Source organism: Ranitomeya imitator, chromosome 1 (genome assembly GCF_032444005.1).
Source record: "Ranitomeya imitator isolate aRanImi1 chromosome 1, aRanImi1.pri, whole genome shotgun sequence".
Taxonomy (NCBI): Eukaryota; Metazoa; Chordata; class Amphibia; order Anura; family Dendrobatidae; genus Ranitomeya; species Ranitomeya imitator.
In genome coordinates, this window is record NC_091282.1 from 287,790,015 (window position 1) to 287,810,113 (window position 20,099).

Consider the following 20,099-nt stretch of genomic DNA (forward strand, 5'->3'; position numbering starts at 1 on the left):
TTGTGACGCCTCCTCTGGATTTTGGAAAAAATGCACCCGATCCAGAGCCACCACCCTTAATTTTGCTGGGTAAATCATTGAATAACGGACATCTAAGTCTCGCAACCTCCTCTTGACCTCTCCAAACTTCATCCGAAGCTTTTGGACCGCCGCAGAGTAATCCGGATAAAGGGAGACCCGATTACCATCAATGGTCAGCTCATCACAATTCCTGGCTTTCCTCAACAAAATGTCTCGGTCCTGATAGTTCAGAATTTTAGCCAAGATAACTCTTGGGGCCGAGCCGAGGGGGAGGGGTCTGGTGGGCACACGGTGCGCTCTTTCAACGGCAAACATCTTAGTAAGGCCATCTCCACCCACAGCGTTTTTTAGCCATGCCTCAATATAAGCCGTGGGGTTGCTCCCTTCCGCCTTTTCTGGGACCCCCACAATCCTTAGGTTGTTCCTGCGGGATCGGTTTTCAAGGTCATCAGTCTTAAACTCCAGATCAGCAATACGTTGAATATACTTTTTTTCCCTGTTTAACAATTCACCAATCCGATCTTCTGCACTCCCAACCCTTTCTTCCACCTCTTCCACTCTCTTTTCAACTTTACGCATAGCAGAGTTTAAAGCGACCATCTCTCCCTTTAAAGGGACTCTGTCACCTGAATTTGGCGGGACTGGTTTTGGGTCATATGGGCGGAGTTTTCAGGTGTTTGATTCACCCTTTCCTTACCCGCTGGCTGCATGCTGGCTGCAATATTGGATTGAAGTTCATTCTCTGTCCTCCATAGTACACGCCTGTGCAAAGCAATCTTGCCTTGTGCAGGTGTGTACTATGGAGGACAGAGAATGAACTTCAATCCAATATTGCAGCCAGCATGCAGCCAGCGGGTAAGGAAAGGGTGAATCAAACACCCGAAAACTCCGCCCATATGACCCAAAACCAGTCCCGCCAAATTCAGGTGACAGGTTCCCTTTAATTCATCCGCTCGTAGGTTTAGAGCCCCCAGGGCAGACTTACAGTACATCACCACTGAAAATATGTCCTTCAGAGTCGGCTCCTCCATTTCTGGCATGTCAGACTGTGCAGGCAGAACAGCTCCTGCGGCCCTTGTAGGAGATCCCTGGTCTGACCCACTGCACTGTAGCTGAGCCCCTCCTTCCTGCTGTTCTCCGGGGGCACCAGCTGCTCCAGACTTCACACTTCCAGCCTCTGACTGCAGATTTACAGCCTCCTCTGACCTGGCAAATCGCTCCAACTTAGCAATCACATCCATCTTCCTCTGATAAGCAGCGCTTGCCCTCGCCGCCTCCTCTGCAGTCTCGGCGCCATCTTGGGCCTGTGAGCTTTTTTATCTGTAGGTTTCCTGTCCCTGTGTCTCTCCGTGGTGCCGTCATGGGCTCAGAAAAATACCGTTATCAGTAAGTAACTGTTTGTTTTGCATGGTGCAGAGACCGCGGGCATCCTCCTCTCGTCTTCTCCATCCCCACCATTTTGGATTTTCTCCAGACAGCCTAGATTCAGGCCTGGCGCTTAGCTCCCTCAAGGGTCAGATCTCTGCCTTATCTGTTTTTGTTCCAGCACAGGATTGCTTCCAAACTGCAAGTGAGGACTTTCATTCAGGGGGAGTCTCCCATATGGTACACCCCTATAGAATGATGTTTAAGGCCTGGGACCTTAACTTAGTCCTGGGTGTTCTACAGGAGACTCCTTTTGAACCACTGCAGGACGTTCCGCTGACCTACATTTCTTGGAAGGTCGCCTTTCTTGTCATGGTAACGTCAATCTAGTGGGTCTCCATAGCTAGCTGCCCTGTCCTGACGAGCCCCTTTCCTAATTTTCCACCAGAACAAAGTGGTTCTCAGGCTGTCCCCATCCTTCTTGCTCAAGGTGGTTTCCTTCTTTCACCTTTCACCTTAATGAGGACAGTGTCCTGCCCTCATTTTGCCCGGCACCAGTACACCATGTCGAGAAAGCTCTTCACACTCTGTATTTGGGGAGGGCTCTCAGAAGTTACGTCTCGCGGACAGCGTCCTTCCGTAAGTTGGACGCCTTATTCGTTCTTCCTGAGGGTCACAGAAAGGGACTAGCCGCTTCAAAGTCCGCAATAGCCAGGTGGATACGCTCGGCTTTTCAGGAGTCCTACCATGTCAGAGGCAAGCGTTTCCCAGCGGGGATTAAGGCACACTCCACTCGGTCGAAGGGCGCTTCGTGGGCCATTTGGCACCAGGCGTCTGCGGAAAAGGTTTGCAAGGCTGCGACTTGGTCCAGTCTGCATACATTCTCAAAGCACTAAAATATTCACACTCAGGCTTCCGCAGATGCGGGCTTGGGCAGACAGACCTTGCAGGTCTAGACAGCTGGTACGTGGGGTTTTGATCTGCCATGCCGGTTCCCCACCCAGGGACTGCTCTAGGACGTCCCACGGTGCTGTGTCCCCCAATGAGGCGAAGGAGAAACAGGGATTTTTGTGTACTCATCGTAAAATCTTTTTCTCCAAGCCACTCATTGGGGGACACAGCACCCACCCTGTTAGCCTGATGGCTTCTGCTTGTTCTTTGCTTTGACATGGTGTACCCTTATTTGATGTTTATGATCTCCTACTGCTTTGTCACTGAACTGGTTCGGCTGGAGCCAGTATGTGGGTGTATACTGCAGAGGAGGAGCTCATCTTTTTGTATTCACTTAGTGTCAGCCTCCTAGTGGCAGCAACATACCATCCATGGTCCTGTGTCCCCCAATAAGTGGCTCGGAGAAAAGGATTTTACGGTAAATACACAAAAATCCCTGTTTTAAATGTATTTATTCTTATGATGCCTGCTAAAGTAAATTGCCATTCACATTGCTCTTGATCCTCTTTGGTGTATGTTTTTTTTTTTTTTTTGTTTGTTTTTGCTTTCCAAGCATGTAGCACCTAGATTTCCTATCTTGGTTGTAGCCAACAGTTTACTCTATATCTTTTCCATGTGCAGAACCCACTAGACCTTGCTGATAACCATTGTATGCTAAATTTATAGACATTAGTCCCTTCATAGGTGAAGTGATTTTAAGACTGAAATTTCAATTTATTTAGAGTTCAGTATGTTTTATATTCTCCCAGTGACATGATACAGAATCCTTACATAAACCTAAATACAATATGCGTGTTATTATTTTAATGCAGATCTGAACAATATCGAATTTAGATGTGGCAAAGCTGAAGACCTCTTCCCTAACCTCATAAATTCTTACACTGCTCAGAGTCCTGTGGCCATAGTTGACCCACCAAGGGCTGGACTTCGTAAGTATAAATCTGCTAAATCTCTGATACTGTTATGTGTCTGTTTATATGGGTAGATCCTGCAATGCTTTGAAGAAGTGTATTGTACGTATTATTATTTGTGTCAGCTGATGTTGCTAGAGAAAATAATAGTAAAAAATATTAAAAAGACTGAGCACTAGTGCAAAAACATTGAGAGTGTTCGGGGGAATTGTTGCCCCAACCATCTTTCATGACTTTGCAAGATGGCACAAGAATAATCACTTTCTGTTATATCGTGTTGGTGATCATCAAAGGTCTGGACAAATTTTCAGTTAAACGAAAAAGGTAAAGAATTATGGCATGCGCTAATATATTGATATATTTTAGTGATACCGTTTGTTTTGGATCCTTGACTTCATTAATTTTAAATATATATTTTACAAAATATAATGCATTTTAGGCTTAAAGGTTTTGTCCCATCTTGCGGCATCTTTTTAATTGAAAGTTTTGAATAGTAGCATCATTGTGCCACTGGCCCAAACTTCGATCTTTTCCATGCAGCCAGTAGAGAAGGCTTTGCATCTGCAGCAGTGGAGCAGCATAGGGGTACTGAAGCTGGCCAGATTTAGTACTTTGGCCAGCTTTACAGCAGCACTTACAAGCTGTATTAGAAAAAGCTTGTAAGCACCTGGCTACTATAGCGGTGTTCGGTAACCTAGTTAATGATCTGCCTTAGTGGTGTTTGGCACGGACAGGTCCTTCTCTGCTTCTGTGACTATAAGTGGCCAACATCACACTGCAGCGCAATCTCACACTGGTCCTTCATTAAGGCTACAGAATGAGTACAACATGTACCCCCAACCAGTCTACACACAAGACCATCAATATCAATGGGCGGTAAGATCCAAGGCCACACACACACACAAAGTACTTGCTGCCCACAGACCATGTACAGATCACATGTACAAGCTACCACATACTCTTTATTGAGACACTTAGTTTTTTTTCTCCTTGTCCTAAATAACCTATTTCTCCTTCATCTCATTGGTGGACACAGGACTGTGGGTGTATGCTACTGCAGCCAGGAGGCTGACACAAAGTAGATAAAAAAATATTAGCTCCTCCTCCGACATATACACCCTGACACTGGCCGAGACAGCTCCAGTTTATGCTTCGTGTCCATAGGAGGCACATCTCTGGGTTTTTCCCCCAGATTCTTTCCCTTTTAAAACTATGAAGATGAGACAGGGGCGACGGACCCTTTTAAAGGGGTCCGATCTCCCCAAACCTACAACGGGCGAGCACGTCGAGTGTCGCTTCCACGTATCCTCTCCCGCGACGTGGGAACACTTGCCGGACTTGCCCATGTCCACCCTAAGGTAACGAAACCTTAGGCTGTACAGGCACACGTTGTCTGTTCGTGCAGCCTCCACTTCATCACCAATGCACTGACAGCGGTGATTATGAGAGGCAGATGGTCCCTCTCCTCACCTCCTGACCTTGTTTTCGGCGGTGGTGGGCTGGAGGGCTCTGACAGCGCTATGATTTATTTTTTCTGCCAGGATGGCGCGGGTTTGTTCTGCAGCAGTGGCGCTGCTGGAAACTATATCCCGGGTACTTCCCCGGGCGCCGGCTAATCAAGTTCCCGGCTCTTGACCTGTTAGGCCGCGGGCAGAAGTCCCTCCCCTTTTTACCACATCTTCCGGCGGTCACGCCCCCTCCCCGAGAGGGATCCAGGAGCGAAAATCTAGGCCCCGGCTTCTGCCTGCAGTAGGCCGCAGACGGAAAAACCCTTCCCCCTCGCGGTGGATCCGCCCTCCAATTGAGCGCACTATGTTATAAGGATGGCGCTGACACTTCTCCCGGTGACAGCCTTCACTACAGGCACGGGGTCACAAGACTGGGGTAAGTGCTACTCCCCCCAGCCTGACAGCTGAAATACTTGATTCAGCAGTGTTATTTTTTTGAGGGTGCGATTGTCAGCACCAACAGCAGTCACCATGTCTAGAAGGACTAAGTCTCGCACGGTTTAATATACCACGTATGTTGCCTGTCGGTCTACTCTTCCGTGTGCCCAGAGCAACCGTCTCTGTGAGGCCTGGATTCCAAGCGCGCTCAGGAGCCCTCCCCCGTGTCTCTGTCCAGTGCGGCTGTATCTGAGACTGCAGTGTCCCTCCCCTGAATGGGTCGCATCCTTGACACAGTCTATGTCGTCCTTAACTAAGGCGATTGAGTCCCTTCAGACCTCGGCTGGGGCCAGGGACGATGGTTCATCTGTCTTAGAAAAATCCTCCGGTTCACAGGAACCTCCGGCCTGCAGGGGCCGCGCTCCCTCTAGGCAGACGCGGGGGAAACGAACCCATACAGCGTCTCCCGGTCCGTCAGGTGCATCTGCATCCTGGAGTTCTGTGTCCCGTTAACCCTCTCCTGCAGAGGTGAGTGAACATGGTTCGGACTATGACTCCGAAGGTTCTCTCGATTTAGAGGCCCCTGATTACCAGGAGTCAGTAAACAGCCTCATCGAGGCCGTTAATAAAACCTTGGGAGGGGAGGACGAAGCCACCTTGACCTCTGGTCATAAGGTGTCTTTTAAGAGGTTCAAGCAGCCTCATAGAATTTTTTTCCGCTCATCCTGAATTTGACCAGCGCCACATGGAAAGGCCGGACAGTCGCTTCTCGGGTCAAAAAGCTTCAAGTGCAAGATATCCTTTTTCCCCTGAGTTAGGTAAAAAGTGGGCGTAATCTCCTGCGGTAGATCCACCTGTTTCTCGGTTGGCTTCTAATACACTCTTATCCCTGCCCAATGGTTCCTCTATCAGGGATCCAACGGATCGGCTCCTAGAGAGTCTAGCTCATTCTGTTTTTGAGGCCTCTGGCTCGGCTCTCGCGCCCTCTTTTGTGGCGACCTGGGTAGTGAAAGCCATGATATCCTGGTCAGAGTCTTTGACCAAGGTTCTTCAGGATCAGGATTACCGATAGATGTGACGGAAATGTCAAATCAGATAGCTTTAGCCGGAAGTTACCTGATCAATGCATCCTTGATGCAGCAAATTGTGCTGCATTAGCATCAGCTAATGCAATATCCATTAGAAGGGCTCTATGGTTAAGAACTTGGCGGGCAGACTCTACCTCAAAGAAATCTCTTACAAGTCTCCCCTATCAGAGCGGCCGACTTTTTGGCGAAAAGTTGGATCAACTCATTTCAGATAACACTGGAGAAAAGAGTAATTTTCTCCCACAACAAAAAGTTAAACAGCCGTTTCGTCGCCAATTTCAGGCGAGGTTTAAGCCCTTTTGTAACTCCAGGTGGACCACAGCGGCAAGCCCTGTCGGTCCAGGTCGGTCTAGCCAAGACAGAGACCATCAGGTCTCATAAAGAGCCAACCCATTGGGAAGAATGCGGTCCCAATGGCCAAGGTCAAGGGGATCTAGATCCCATCGGTCCTCAGCCAAATGACTGGAAGCATCCGCGGCTCGTTTCCAACAGAGTAGGCGGTCGTCTGCTCCTGTTTGTCTTGGCTCACCGTCGTTTCCGACAGATGAGTAAGAGACCTGGTGTCTTCAGGGTACAAGATAGAGTTCCTCTCTCTTCCCCCGAGCCGGTTTTTTCCATCCCGTCCCCCCAGTTCATAAACCCGTATGCAAGAGTTGGTCAAAGCCGTCGAATCCCTTCAGATCAACGGGGTCATTTCTCCCGTCCCAAGGGAACAAAGGTTTCAGGGATTTTATTCCAACCTGTTCATCGTTCCCAAAAAAGACGTAACATAAAGGCCCATTTTGGACCTAAAGTGTTTAAACAAATTTGTCTGCATTCGTCGGTTCCGAATGGAATCCCTACAGACAGTCATTTCTGCTAAGGAAAAGGGAGAATTCCTAGCCTCCATAGATATTCAAGATGCCTATCTTCATATCCCCAGATTTCCATCACCTCAAAAGTTCCTACGCTTTTCCATAGGCGATCGGCATTTCCAGTTCACAGCCTTGCCCTTCTGGCTTGCCACTGCTCCCAGAATATTCACAAAGGTAATGGCAACAGTTGTGTCTATTCTGCATTCTCGGGGCATAGTCATCATGCCATATTTAGACGACCTTTTGGTAAAAGGTTCAACTTTTCGGGCATGCAAGGAGAATGTCAACATTACTATGGATACTCTGTCTCGCCTAGGGTGGCTAGTGAATTTAAAGAAGTAGTCTCTGGTGCTATCCCGGAAAATTTCTTTTTTAGGGATGGTCTTTTTTTTAATCAGATAAATTTTTATTGATCATAATAAATGTTATCTACTTATACAACAAGGTGCATTTGTGTTTTTTATTTTAACAAGAAAATATACCCCTTCTCCCCCCTCCCTCCCTCAGATAACCAACCCCAACTTTCCCCCCCTCCTCCACAAGAAGATCTTCTTTATTACAAACATATTGCATTATTAACATTGTTTTCCACAACCTCTTAATCATTCCCATTTAGCCATGGCTGCCATAGCTTTTGAAAAAATCCCATCCTATTCCTCTTGGTATAGATGCTTTTTTCGAGCTGGACAATATGATTCACTTGTGCAACAAACTCTCGTCTGGTTGGAGGTTCCTCCCTAATCCAGTATCTCGCAATCACTTTCCTTGCAACGAAGAGCAATCTAGCTATTGCCATTTTGGCAGTTTCATCGGCCGACAATTCCTCCACATACCCAAGTATACAAACCACTGGATCCCTGGGAACCGCACATCCATAAAGCACCCCAATTTGGTTCAACACTGCTACCCAATACGAAAAGAGCCTGGGGCACACCCACAACATGTGAAGCATACCCGCCTCAGTCTGAGTGCACCTAGGGCACTCAGAATCCAATCTCACTCCGGCTTTGAACAACAAGTCGGGTGTCCTATAGGCCCTATTAACCACATACAGTTGCGACAGTCTCCCAGGCTCACTCATTGACGATTTAGGAATGTATTCCAGAATAGACCCCCATTTGTCATCGTCTATTTCCCCCAGTTCGGCCTCCCATTTCTCTCTAGCTTTAATCGGGTAATCCTCCAAAAATGTGTGTAGTAAATCCCCATATACTTCCGATATAGCCCCCTTTGTTCCATTATTATTTAGTATACAGTCTAACATGAGATCCTTCTGAATCACTATGGGCCCCCTCCTCCTCTGTGCCTGAAAAGCGTGCTGAACTCTCCTATATTGATACCATTTCAACCCCGGAAACTGAAATTCCTGCTGAAGCGCATCATAAGACCTAAGACTCCCATTGTGAATCAGTTGTCCTAATAGCCTAATGCCCTTTTCCCTCCATTCTCCCATTCCTTCCATATGGTTAAATTCTTGAAGAGATGAGTTATCCCAGATAGGTGAAAATTCCGTGAATCCCCCAATTCCCCTAATTCGCTTCAGCATCTGCCATACTCTATGAATTAAATTCATGGTGGGACAACCAGTCCCCAATTTCCTAAATAGTCCTGATTCCAGACCCAAACTCAAGGGCCACACCCCGCTGATATGCACCAGACTACTGTGACCCATTTCTTCCTCTAACCCTTTCCCCCATCCCCTAAGATGTTGGCTCTGTGCAGCCAGAAAGTACAACCATGGGTTGGGTAACGCAAGCCCCCCTCATCTTTGGGTCTCTGCAGAGTCTCCTGCCTAATCCTCGGGCTCTTCTTTCCCCACACCAACTCTCCGAATAACGATCTCAGCTTACGGAATGTTCTCATCGGGATCCATACCGGAGAATTATGTAGGACATATAAGATCTGAGGCATCACCACCATCTTGAGGAGATTTACTCTTCCTACCACCGACAAATTTAGCTTACTCCAAGCTGAGATCTTAGTGCGTATCTTAGTTATTAAAGGCTCGAGATTAAGTTCCTCAAATCTGGTTAAGGGAAGAGCTACTTGAATCCCCAAATATTTAAACTGAGTGACCACCCTTAATTTTGTACCTTCTTCCACCTCCCTTGTACAATCCACTTCTCTATCTACCTGCAAAACGCTCGATTTGTCCCAATTAATAACTAGCCCTGAAATTTGCCCAAATCTCTCGATTAATGCTATTACGTTCCTCAATGGTTCCCCAGAGCTCTCAAGAAAAAGCAGTATGTCATCTGCATATAAGGCGATTTTTTTTCCTCCATCTTCCCATATGAAAACCCTTTCACCATTTGAGACCGTCTGATAGTCGCTGCCAGTGGTTCCACCGCCAAAGCAAACAGTTAGGGATGGTCTTTGACAACTCCCGAGGTCTGATGGTCCTTCCCCAGAACAAGGTACTGACCCTCCGGCAGGAAGTGAGGGTCCTTCGCCAACCAGGCACCCACACGATCAGGTTTTGCATGAAGGTCTTAGGAAAGATGGTGGCAGCAATAGAGGCAGTGCCTTTTGCGCAACTCCATCTTCGTCCTCTCCAACATGTGCTTTTAACATCCTGGGACAAAAGTCCATCCTCTCTCAATCTCAGGTGTCGTCTGTCTCCCAAGGTCAGACAAGCTCTGACATGGACAATGAGTCCCTCCCTGCAGCAGGGGAAGCCTTTTCCCCCAGCCCATTGGCTGGTGGTCACAACGGATGCCAGCCTGCTCAGTTGGGGAGCAGTATTTTGCCACCACACAGCCCAGGGACGCTGGTCCTCAAGGGAGTCAATTCTTCCGATCAACCTGTTGGAGATTCGGGCGATTCGGCTGGCTCTGCAGCACTTTCATCCCTTTCTGGCAGGCCATCCGGTCAGGATCCAATCAATCAGACAATGCCATGGTGGTGGCATACATAAATCACCAGGGAGGCACCCGCAGCAGGACAGCCATGCACGAGGTGAAACAAGTCCTCTGCTGGGCCGAGAGTAACCACTTTGTTATCTCGGCGGTTCATATTCCGGGCAAGGAAAATTGGGCAGCGGACTTTCTCAGCAGGCAGGGCCTTGCATCCAGGGAATGGCCTCTCCATCCCAACATTTTTTTTTGCAGATATGCCAGCATTGGGGAACCCCAGACGTGGATCTAATGGCCTTAGGAGTGAATGCCAAGGTACCCAGGTTCGTCGCCCGGTATAGAGATCCACAAGCAATCGCGGTGGATGCATTAGTTCTACCTTGGAACCAGTTTCGGCTCCCATATCTGTTTCCCCCTCTGGCACTACTCCTGAAGGTGATCAGGAAGATCAAGATAGAGGGAGTTGCTGCAATTCTAGTGGCCCCAGATTGGCCTCGTCAGTCATGGTACGCAGACCTGGTGCAGTTGCTCGCCGAAGCTCCTTGGCGGCTGCCAACCCGTCCGGATCTTCTGTCTCAAGGCCCGATATTCCACCAGAACTCGGAGGCTCTGCGTTTGACGGTTTTGCCGTTGAATCTTGGATTCTGACGCAGGCCGGGTTTTCTCAGAAAGTTGCTAATACTATGATTAGCGCCTGGAAAGCCACCTCAGCGTGAATTTATCACCACACCTGGAAGGTTTACCTTTCACGGTGCAGGAAACAAAGTCTTTCCCCTCTTTGTTTCTCCATTCCTAACATCCTAGCATTTCTTGAGGCCGGCCTGGATTCGGGCCTTGCACCAAGTACTCACAGAAGACAAATATCAGCTTTGTCGATGCTCTTTCAGCGTAAGATAGCTATCAATCTGTGAGTTTCTCACAAGCTACCGCCCTATAGGGCCCCTCTGGAAGCTTGGGACCTTAATCTAGTCTTAAGTGCACTACAGGAGGCTCCTTTTGAGCCTCTTCACGAAGTCTCTTTATCGTACCTCTCTTGGAAAGTTGTGTTTTTGATGGCCATAACCTCCATTAGGTGGGTTTCAGAGCTGGCGGCCCTGTCCTGCCAGGCTCCGTATTTGTTTTCATCAAGATAAGGTTGTGCTCTGGCCAGTACCTTCCTTCTTGCCAATGGTGGTTTCCTCGTTCCACATTAACGAGGATATTGTCTTACCTTCCTTTTGTCGAGCACCAGCGCATCGTGTGGTAAAAGCTCTCCATACGTTGGACCTAGTGAGAGATCTGAGGAGATACAGTTAGGTCCATATATATTTGGACAGAGGCAACATTTTTCTAATTTTGGTTATAGACATTACCACAATGAATTTTAAACAAAACAATTCAGATGCAGTTGAAGATCAGACTTTCAGCTTTCATTTGAGAGTATCCACATTAAAATTGGATGAAGGGTTTAGGAATTTCAGCTCCTTAACATGTGCCACCCTGTTTTTAAAGGGACCAAAAGTAATTGGACAATTGACTCCAAGGCTATTTCATGGACAGGTGTGGGCAATCCCTTCGCTATGTCATTCTCAATTAAGCAGATAAAAGGCCTGGAGTTGATTTGAGGTGTGGTGCTTGCATTTGGAAGGTTTTGCTGTGAAGTAAACATGCGGTCAAAGGAGCTCTCCATGCAGGTGAAACAAGCCATCCTTACGCTGCGAAAACAGAAAAAACCCTTCCAAGAAATTGCTACAATATTAGGAGTGGCAAAATCTACAGTTTGGTACATCCTGAGAAAGAAAGAAAGCACTGGTGAACTCATCAATGCAAAAAGACGTGGGCGCCCACGGAAGACAACAGTGGTGGATGATCGCAGAATAATCTCCATGGTGAAGAGAAACTCCTTCACAACAGCCAACCAAGTGAACAACTCTCTCCAGGAGGTAGGCGTATCAATATCCAAATCTACCATAAAGAGAAGACTGCATGAAAGTAAATACAGAGGGTTCACTGCACGGTGCAAGCCACTCATAAGCATCAAGAATAAAAAGGCTAGACTGGACTTTGCTAAAAAACATCTAAAAAAGTCAGCACAGTTCTGGAAGAACATTCTTTGGACAGATGAAGCCAAGATCAACCTCTACCAGAATGATGGAAAGAGAAAAGTATGGCGAAGGCGTGGTACAGCGCATGATCCAAAGCATACCACATCATCTGTAAAACACGGCGGAGGCAGTGTGATGGCTTGGGCATGCATGGCTGCCAGTGGCACTGGGTCACTAATGTTAATTGATGATGTGGCACAGGACAGAAGCAGCCGAATGAATTCTGAGGTATTCAGAGACCTACTGTGTGCTCAGATCCAGCCAAATGCAGCCAAACTGGTTGGTCGTCGTTTCATACTACAGATGGACAATGACCTAAAACATAAAGCCAAAGCAACCCAGGAATTTATTAAAGCAAAGAAGTGGAATATTTTTGAATGGCCAAGTCAGTCACCTGATCTCAACCCAATTGAGCATGCATTTCACTTGTTAAAGACTAAACTCCAGACAGAAAGGCCCACAAACAAACAGCAACTGAAAACCACCGCAGTGAGGGCCTGGCAGAGCATCGCAAAAGGAGGAAACACAGCGTCTGGTGATGTCCATGAGTTCAAGACTTCAGGCAGTCATTGCCAACAAAGGGTTTTCAACCAAGTACTAAAAATGAACATTTTATTTAAAAATTATTGATTCTGTCCAATTACTTTTGGTCCTGTTAAAAACAGGGTGGCACATGTTAAGGAGCTGAAACTCCTAAACCCTTCATCCAATCTTAATGTGGATACCCTCAAATGAAAGCTGAAAGTCTGAACTTCAACTGCACCTGAATTGTTTTGTTTAAAATTCATTGTGGTAATGTCTATAACCAAAATTAGAAAAAAATTGTCTCTGTCCAAATATACAGTGGGGCAAAAAAGTATTTAGTCAGTCAGCAATAGTGCAAGTTCCACCACTTAAAAAGATGACAGGCGTCTGTAATTTACATCATAGGTAGACCTCAACTATGGGAGACAAACTGAGAAAAAAAATCCAGAAAATCACATTGTCTGTTTTTTTAACATTTTATTTGCATATTATGGTGGAAAATAAGTATTTGGTCAGAAACAAAATTTCATCTCAATACTTTGTAATATATCCTTTGTTGGCAATGACAGAGGTCAAACGTTTTCTGTAAGTCTTCACAAGGTTGCCACACACTGTTGTTGGTATGTTGGCCCATTCCTCCATGCAGATCTCCTCTAGAACAGTGATGTTTTTGGCTTTTCTCTTGGCAACACGGACTTTCAACTCCCTCCAAAGGTTTTCTATAGGATTGAGATCTGGAGACTGGCTAGGCCACTCCAGGACCTTGAAATGCTTCTTACGAAGCCACTCCTTCGTTGCCCTGGCGGTGTGCTTTGGATCATTGTCATGTTGAAAGACCCAGCCACGTTTCATCTTCAATGCCCTTGCTGATGGAAGGAGGTTTGCACTCAAAATCTCACGATACATGGCCCCATTCATTCTTTCATGTACCCGGATCAGTCGTCCTGGCCCCTTTGCAGAGAAACAGCCCCAAAGCATGATGTTTCCACCACCATGCTTTACAGTAGGTATGGTGTTTGATGGATGCAACTCAGTATTCTTTTTCCTCCAAACACGATAAGTTGTGTTTCTACCAAACAGTTCCAGTTTGGTTTCATCAGACCATAGGACATTCTCCCAAAACTCCTCTGGATCATCCAAATGCTCTCTAGCAAACTTCAGACGGGCCCGGACATGTCCTGGCTTAAGCAGTGGGACACGTCTGGCACTGCAGGATCTGAGTCCATGGTGGCGTAGTGTGTTACTTATGGTAGGCCTTGTTACATTGGTCCCAGCTCTCTGTAGTTCATTCACTAGGTCCCCCCGCGTGGTTCTGGGATTTTTGCTCACCGTTCTTGTGATCATTCTGACCCCACGGGGTGGGATTTTGCGTGGAGTCCCAGATCGAGTGAGATTATCAGTGGTCTTGTATGTCTTCCATTTTCTAATTATTGCTCCCACTGTTGATTTCTTCACTCCATGCTGGTTGGCTATTGCAGATTCAGTCTTCCCAGCCTGGTACAGGGCTACAATTTTGTTTCTGGTGTCCTTTGACAGCTCTTTGGTCTTCACCATAGTGGAGTTTGGAGTCAGACTGTTTGAGGGTGTGCACAGGTGTCTTTTTATACTGATAACAAGTTTAAACAGGTGCCATTACTACAGGTAATGAGTGGAGGAAAGAGGAGACTCTTAAAGAAGAAGTTACAGGTCTGTGAGAGCCAGAAATCTTGATTGTTTGTTTCTGACCAAATACTTATTTTCCACCATAATATGCAAATAAAATGATAAAAAAACAGACAATGTGATTTTCTGGATTTTTTTTTCTCAGTTTGTCTCCCATAGTTGAGGTCTACCTATGATGTAAATTACAGACGCCTCTCATCTTTTTAAGTGGTGGAACTTGCACTATTGCTGACTGACTAAATACTTTTTTGCCCCACTGTATATGGACCTAACTGTACATTTCAAGGACTGCATCTTTTCGTCAGACAGATGTTCTGTTCGTTCTTCCTCAGGGTCGTAGGAAGGGACTCGCAGCATCAAAATCTACCTTAGCCAGATGGATACGATAAACTATTCAGGAAGCCTACCGTATCAAGGGTACGGTCGTCCCGGCTGGGATCAAGGCGCACTCCACTCGAGCAGTGGGGGCTTCCTGGGCGCTTCGGCACCAGGCATCAGCAGAACAGGTTTGCAAGGCCACAACCTGGTCCAGTCTGCACACCTTTGCCAAGCGCTATAACATCCATACTCAGGCCTCTGCAGATGCAAGTCTGGGTAGAAGGATTCTTCAGGCAGCGGTAGCACACCTATAGGCGGTAAGTGCCTAGGGACTTATTTAGCTGGGTTTTCTTCCCACCCAGGGACTGCATTGGGACATCCCACAGTCCTGTGTCCCCCAATGAGACGAAGGAGAAACATGGATTTTTGTGTTACTCACCGTAAAATGCTTTTCTCTGAGTTGGGGGACACAGCTCCCGACCCTTATTTTTATTGATTATCTCTTTTCAGCCGGTGGAGTTATTCTAGACATGTTGTCTCTATATATTAACTAGATGGTGGACCGATTCTAACGCATCGGGTATTCTAGAATATGCATGTCCACGTAGTATATTGCCCAGCCACGTAGTATACTGCCCAGCTGCATAGTATATTGCCCAGCCACGTAGTATACTGCCCAGCTACATAGTATATTGCCCAGCCATGTAGTATATTGCCCAGTGACATAGTATACAGCACACAACCACGTAGTATATTGCCCAGCGACGTAGTATATTGCCCAGTGACGTGCTTTTGCACCAAACTGGAGATGTCTCGGCCAGTGTCAGGGTGTATATGTCGGAGGGGGAGCTAGTTTTTTTTTTTATCTACTTAGTGTCAGCCTCCTGGGTGCAGTAGCATACACCCACAGTCCTGTGTCCCCCAGTGAACGACTCTGAGAAAAGGATTTTACGGTGAGTAACCCAAAAATCCATGTTTTGCCCTTCACCTGTGGCAGCACCCCTGAGAGTGGGCGGCCATTCAAGTGGCAGGAGTGGCAGCCGTCCCAGCTAGAGGAGCAGAGTATCTCTGGATTCCCCAGCATCCAAAGATGATACAGCATGTATCCCGGAACTGCCTCCGAATCTTTTGGTGGTGAGTGATCTAAGTGAATGTTGCAATTCTGATAGGCCCCCTCGTTTATTGTTTCAATTGCTAGGGAAGGCCTTAGGTCTGTCCTCAGGGCAGAGGTGGAAGGCTCTTTGGAATCTAACATTTCCCCGTTCTCATAGGGGGAATGTCAGTGAATCTTCTTCCTCCTCTTCATTAGTCAGTGACTAATTAGTCAGTAACTAATTAGTCAGCGACTGATTAGTCAGTAAACCATGTTTCTCAGTGGAAGATACGGACAGACTAGTCAAAGCAGTTAGAAAAACAATGGGCTTAAAAAAAGAGAAGATGGCTAAAACCCTAGAAGACATGATGTTCAGGGGGGTTAGAACAAAGAAAGACGCGTTCCTTCCCTGGTAATAGTAAAATCCAGGCCCTTATTGATAGGGAATGGGAAAGACCTGAAAAAGCTGGTGCCTTACCCTTATCTTCTAAAAGGAGACATCCTCTCTCACTCTTAGGTCGTTGTCATCTAATTAAGATGACAAGCTTTGCGAGATTATTATTATCCAATGCTGATTCAACATGTAGATGTTCTCAAATTGAATAAGGCTTTTTCAAAGTTCATTTGGAGGGGGATAAGAGTGAGACTTCTTTTGAGAATGCTAATGCACCCAAAAGAGGGAGGAGTAGGGTAAAGGTACCGTCACACTTAGCGACGCTGCAGCGATACCGACAACGATCCGGATCGCTGCAGCGTCGCTGTTTGGTCGCTGGAGAGCTGTCACACAGACAGCTCTCCAGCGACCAACGATGCTGGTAACCAGGGTAAACATCGGGTAACTAAGCGCAGGGCCGCGCTTAGTAACCCGATGTTTACCCTGGTTACCATCCTAAAAGTAAAAAAAAACAAACACTACATACTTACCTACAGCCGTCTGTCCTCCAGCGCTGTGCTCTGCACTCCTCCTGTACTGGCTGTGAGCACAGCGGCCGGAAAGCAGAGCGGTGACATCACCGCTCTGCTTTCCGGCTGACCGACGCTCACAGCCAGAGCAGGAGGAGTGCAGAGCACAGCGCTGGAGGACAGACGGCTGTAGGTAAGTATGTAGTGTTTGTTTTTTTTTACTTTTAGGATGGTAACCAGGGTAAACATCGGGTTACTAAGCGCGGCCCTGCGCTTAGTTACCCGATGTTTACCCTGGTTACCAGTGAAGACATCGCTGAATTGGTGTCACACACGCCGATTCAGCGATGTCTGCGGGGAGTCCAGCGACCAAATAAAGTTCTGGACTTTCTTCCCCGACCAGCGACAGCACAGCAGGGGCCTGATCGCTGCTGCCTGTCACACTGGACGATATCGCTAGCAAGGACGCTGCAACGTCACGGATCGCTAGCGATATTGTCTAGTGTGACGGTACCTTTACCGAATATTAGAGGGTGTAATCTCTCGTGCTTAATGAGGAATGTAGTTGATTGGATTAAAAAGACGGGACGCTATACAGATTATACACTAGAAACGGAATTCTGTGGCTCATGGGATTTGACGGCATTGCTTCACACGCCACTGTCATACATACCACCAAATATTAAACACTCGGTTATTTTTAAAGACACCATTGCTACATGGAAAGCAGTAAGGAAAAAACTGAAAAAGTCATGGAGAGTGTCAAAACACCTGAACCCTTGGGCATTTCCAGCCTTTAAATTGGGAAGGGAAAATAAGCTATTCATAGATTGGTATAGAAAAGGAATTTAGACATTAGATGATTTACTACATTTACAGGAAGGTCGTTGACTAACTGGTTCTGAGGTGTTAGACAAATATGAGCTACCGGGATTCCATTTGATGCTATATAGTCAATTAAAGCATTATGTACTAGATTTCTTACAATATTTAAGGAAGGAGGTTGACCCCGATATATGGGGTGACTTAGTTACCAAAGACATTAAGGAAATATTGATCTCCTCGATATATGGGACATTGAGAGATGTATTACGACCATCAGGAGCAAATGGGGGAAAAATACATACAAGATGAAGAACTTGAGCATAAAATACTACATGGATGGAAATTGGTGCATATCATAAATGAGCAATGGAGGGATAGCCAATTTAGAATAATGCACAAAATAATATGTGGCTTTAATAAGCTGCCAACTCCACAGAACCCTGATAGGCTACGTTCACACTAGCGTTCGGCTAGTGTGCGTCGCGCTAGCGTCGGGCGACGCAGCGGCGACGCACGCGTCATGCGCCCCTATGTTTAACATGGGGGACGCATGCGTTTTTGCTTGTTGCGTTTTCCGACACCTGCGTCTTTTTTGACGCTAGCGTCGGACCAAGAAAATGCAACAAGTTGCATTTTTCTTGCGTCCGATTTTCGTCAAAAAACGACGCACGCGTCGAAAAACGCAGCGTTTTTGCGTGCGTTTGCACGCGTTTTTCGGTGCGTTGTGCGTCGCCGACGCAGCGGCGCACAACGCTAGTGTGAACGTAGCCATAGACAGATGAGTTGCTCCAAATGCAGCACATCCAAAACCGAAAATGGTCGTGTCCCAAGCCACAAGAGGTTTGGACCACGGTTCAAGTTATGTATCTGCAGATGTGTGGGATCTGGGTGGACACTGACCCGATGTGCTGGTTGTTTCATTATACGACAGGCAAAACAAGAGGGGGACAGTTACATGATTTGTTCCACACTATTGCATTGGTAACAAAACGTTTTACTACTGGCTCTTCTGCACAGTTTGTCTGTGGCTCCAAGAATCTTTTCACCAAGGTAATAGCCAAGATGATTGCCTACCTTCGAGTCCAGAACACCATCATTATTTCCTCCTTAGACGACTTCCTGATAGTGGGGAAATCGGAGGAGCACTGTGCTACAAAACTGGAGGACGTAAGAGTAGTTTTAGAATATCTTGTCTGGATCATAAATGCCCACAAGTCGAAGCTAAATCCAGTAAGAATACAGTCATTCCTGGGCTTCATTCTAAGCTCCATGCTTAAAATTTTCCTTTTACCCTAGGAGCAAAAGGACAGGATAGCCCTTATTTTGGTAGCAATAGATGTTCCAAAAATGACCTTGAGGAAAACAATGACCTTATTGGAAACTCTAACATCCTGCATCCAATCTGTGATGTGGGCCCAGCTACACATGAGGCAGCTTCACTGGGTAGTATTGACAAACCTAGCATCAGGGGTCCAATAGATAAAACCAGTTACCGATATTATCACAACAGATGCAAGCAGTTCAGGTTTGGGGGCACAACCAAGAGATCAGACAATTCAGGGTTCTTGGTCACTCTATGAAAGGGGGTCATCATCAAACCTGATGGAATTGTAGACAATAGAAAGAGCTCTACAAGGCTTCCTTTCTTCACTTCTTGGTCGCCTTGTCCATGCCATGTCAGACAATTGAGCCACGGTGGCATATATCAACCACCAAGACTTCCTTTCTTTCAACTTTCTTTTTATTGAAAACGATGTATAATACAGGAAAAGATAAAGCAGGTTACACAAAACATAGTGTAAGCTAATTAAACATATGTAGGAAAAGGAATAATCATGTAGAATCACGTAGATTACATAGAACCAAGATAAAGAGCCCAATTTTAACCTTTAATCAATGGGCCAACTTGGTAATTCAAAGAGTAGGGCAAAGTGATTCAGGATTAACACTGTTAATATGTGCATCAGCAACTTAGGGTTAAGGAAAGGGGAGAAGGGGGGGAAGAAGTGGGGGGGTGAAAGAAGGGGGGAAGGTCATAAGGGGACGGGGGAAAAGGTCAGGAAGAAGGTGATGATCCAGAATAAATCGGAACTTCGGGGGGAACTTCAGGACGAGCCATCCCAAGTATGGTGTTGTTTGGCGGAGAATATCAATCGGTTAGTTTTCTGTGTCTATGGAGGTATTTGAAAAATAATCAGAGCTGGAACGGTACACGGACCACGGCTTCCAAATGTTCCGGAAGGAGGCGAGAGACTCCTGGGTATTGGCTACTAATTCAGCTGTGTAGTATAATAAATCTATTTTGTCTAGGACTTGTTTTTTTGTGGGGATAAGAGTAGATTTCCATAGGGTGGGAATTGGGTATTTTCCAGCCGCTATAATATTACTAGCCAGTTTGGACATTGATGATTCTTTGGGCCAAAGGGGAAAATTGAGTAGCACAGACTGAGGATCTAGGGATGGGACTCGGCCTAGTACTGAGAATATAATATCTGCTATCAGTTGCCAATAGCGCATGATTTTTGGACAAGTCCACCAGATATGTAGGTAGGAACCCACATCAGTGCAGCATCTCCAACATGTCTCGGGAGTGGGTGGGTGCCCTACGTGTATCTGGGAAGGAGAGCCATACCATCTTGATATCACTTTATAAGAGTTTTCTTGTAACTTCACACATTGGGAAGGTCCGTGTGAATTATTGTAAATGGAAGTGATTTGGTCTTGTGTGAACGAAATATTGAGATCTCGTTCCCAGAGT

The 20,099-nt window shown here is 46.5% G+C and overlaps 1 protein-coding gene across 1 annotated transcript in view; it reads left to right on the forward strand.

Annotated features, from left to right (window-relative positions):
* Positions 1–20,099, forward strand: part of TRMT2A (tRNA methyltransferase 2 homolog A) — a 109,144-nt gene that overhangs the window by 75,868 nt on the left and 13,177 nt on the right. Inside the window, exon 10 of the mRNA XM_069756109.1 lies at positions 3,150–3,266. Coding sequence (XP_069612210.1) covers positions 3,150–3,266 — 117 coding nt within the window. The remainder of the gene's footprint in view (positions 1–3,149; positions 3,267–20,099) is intronic.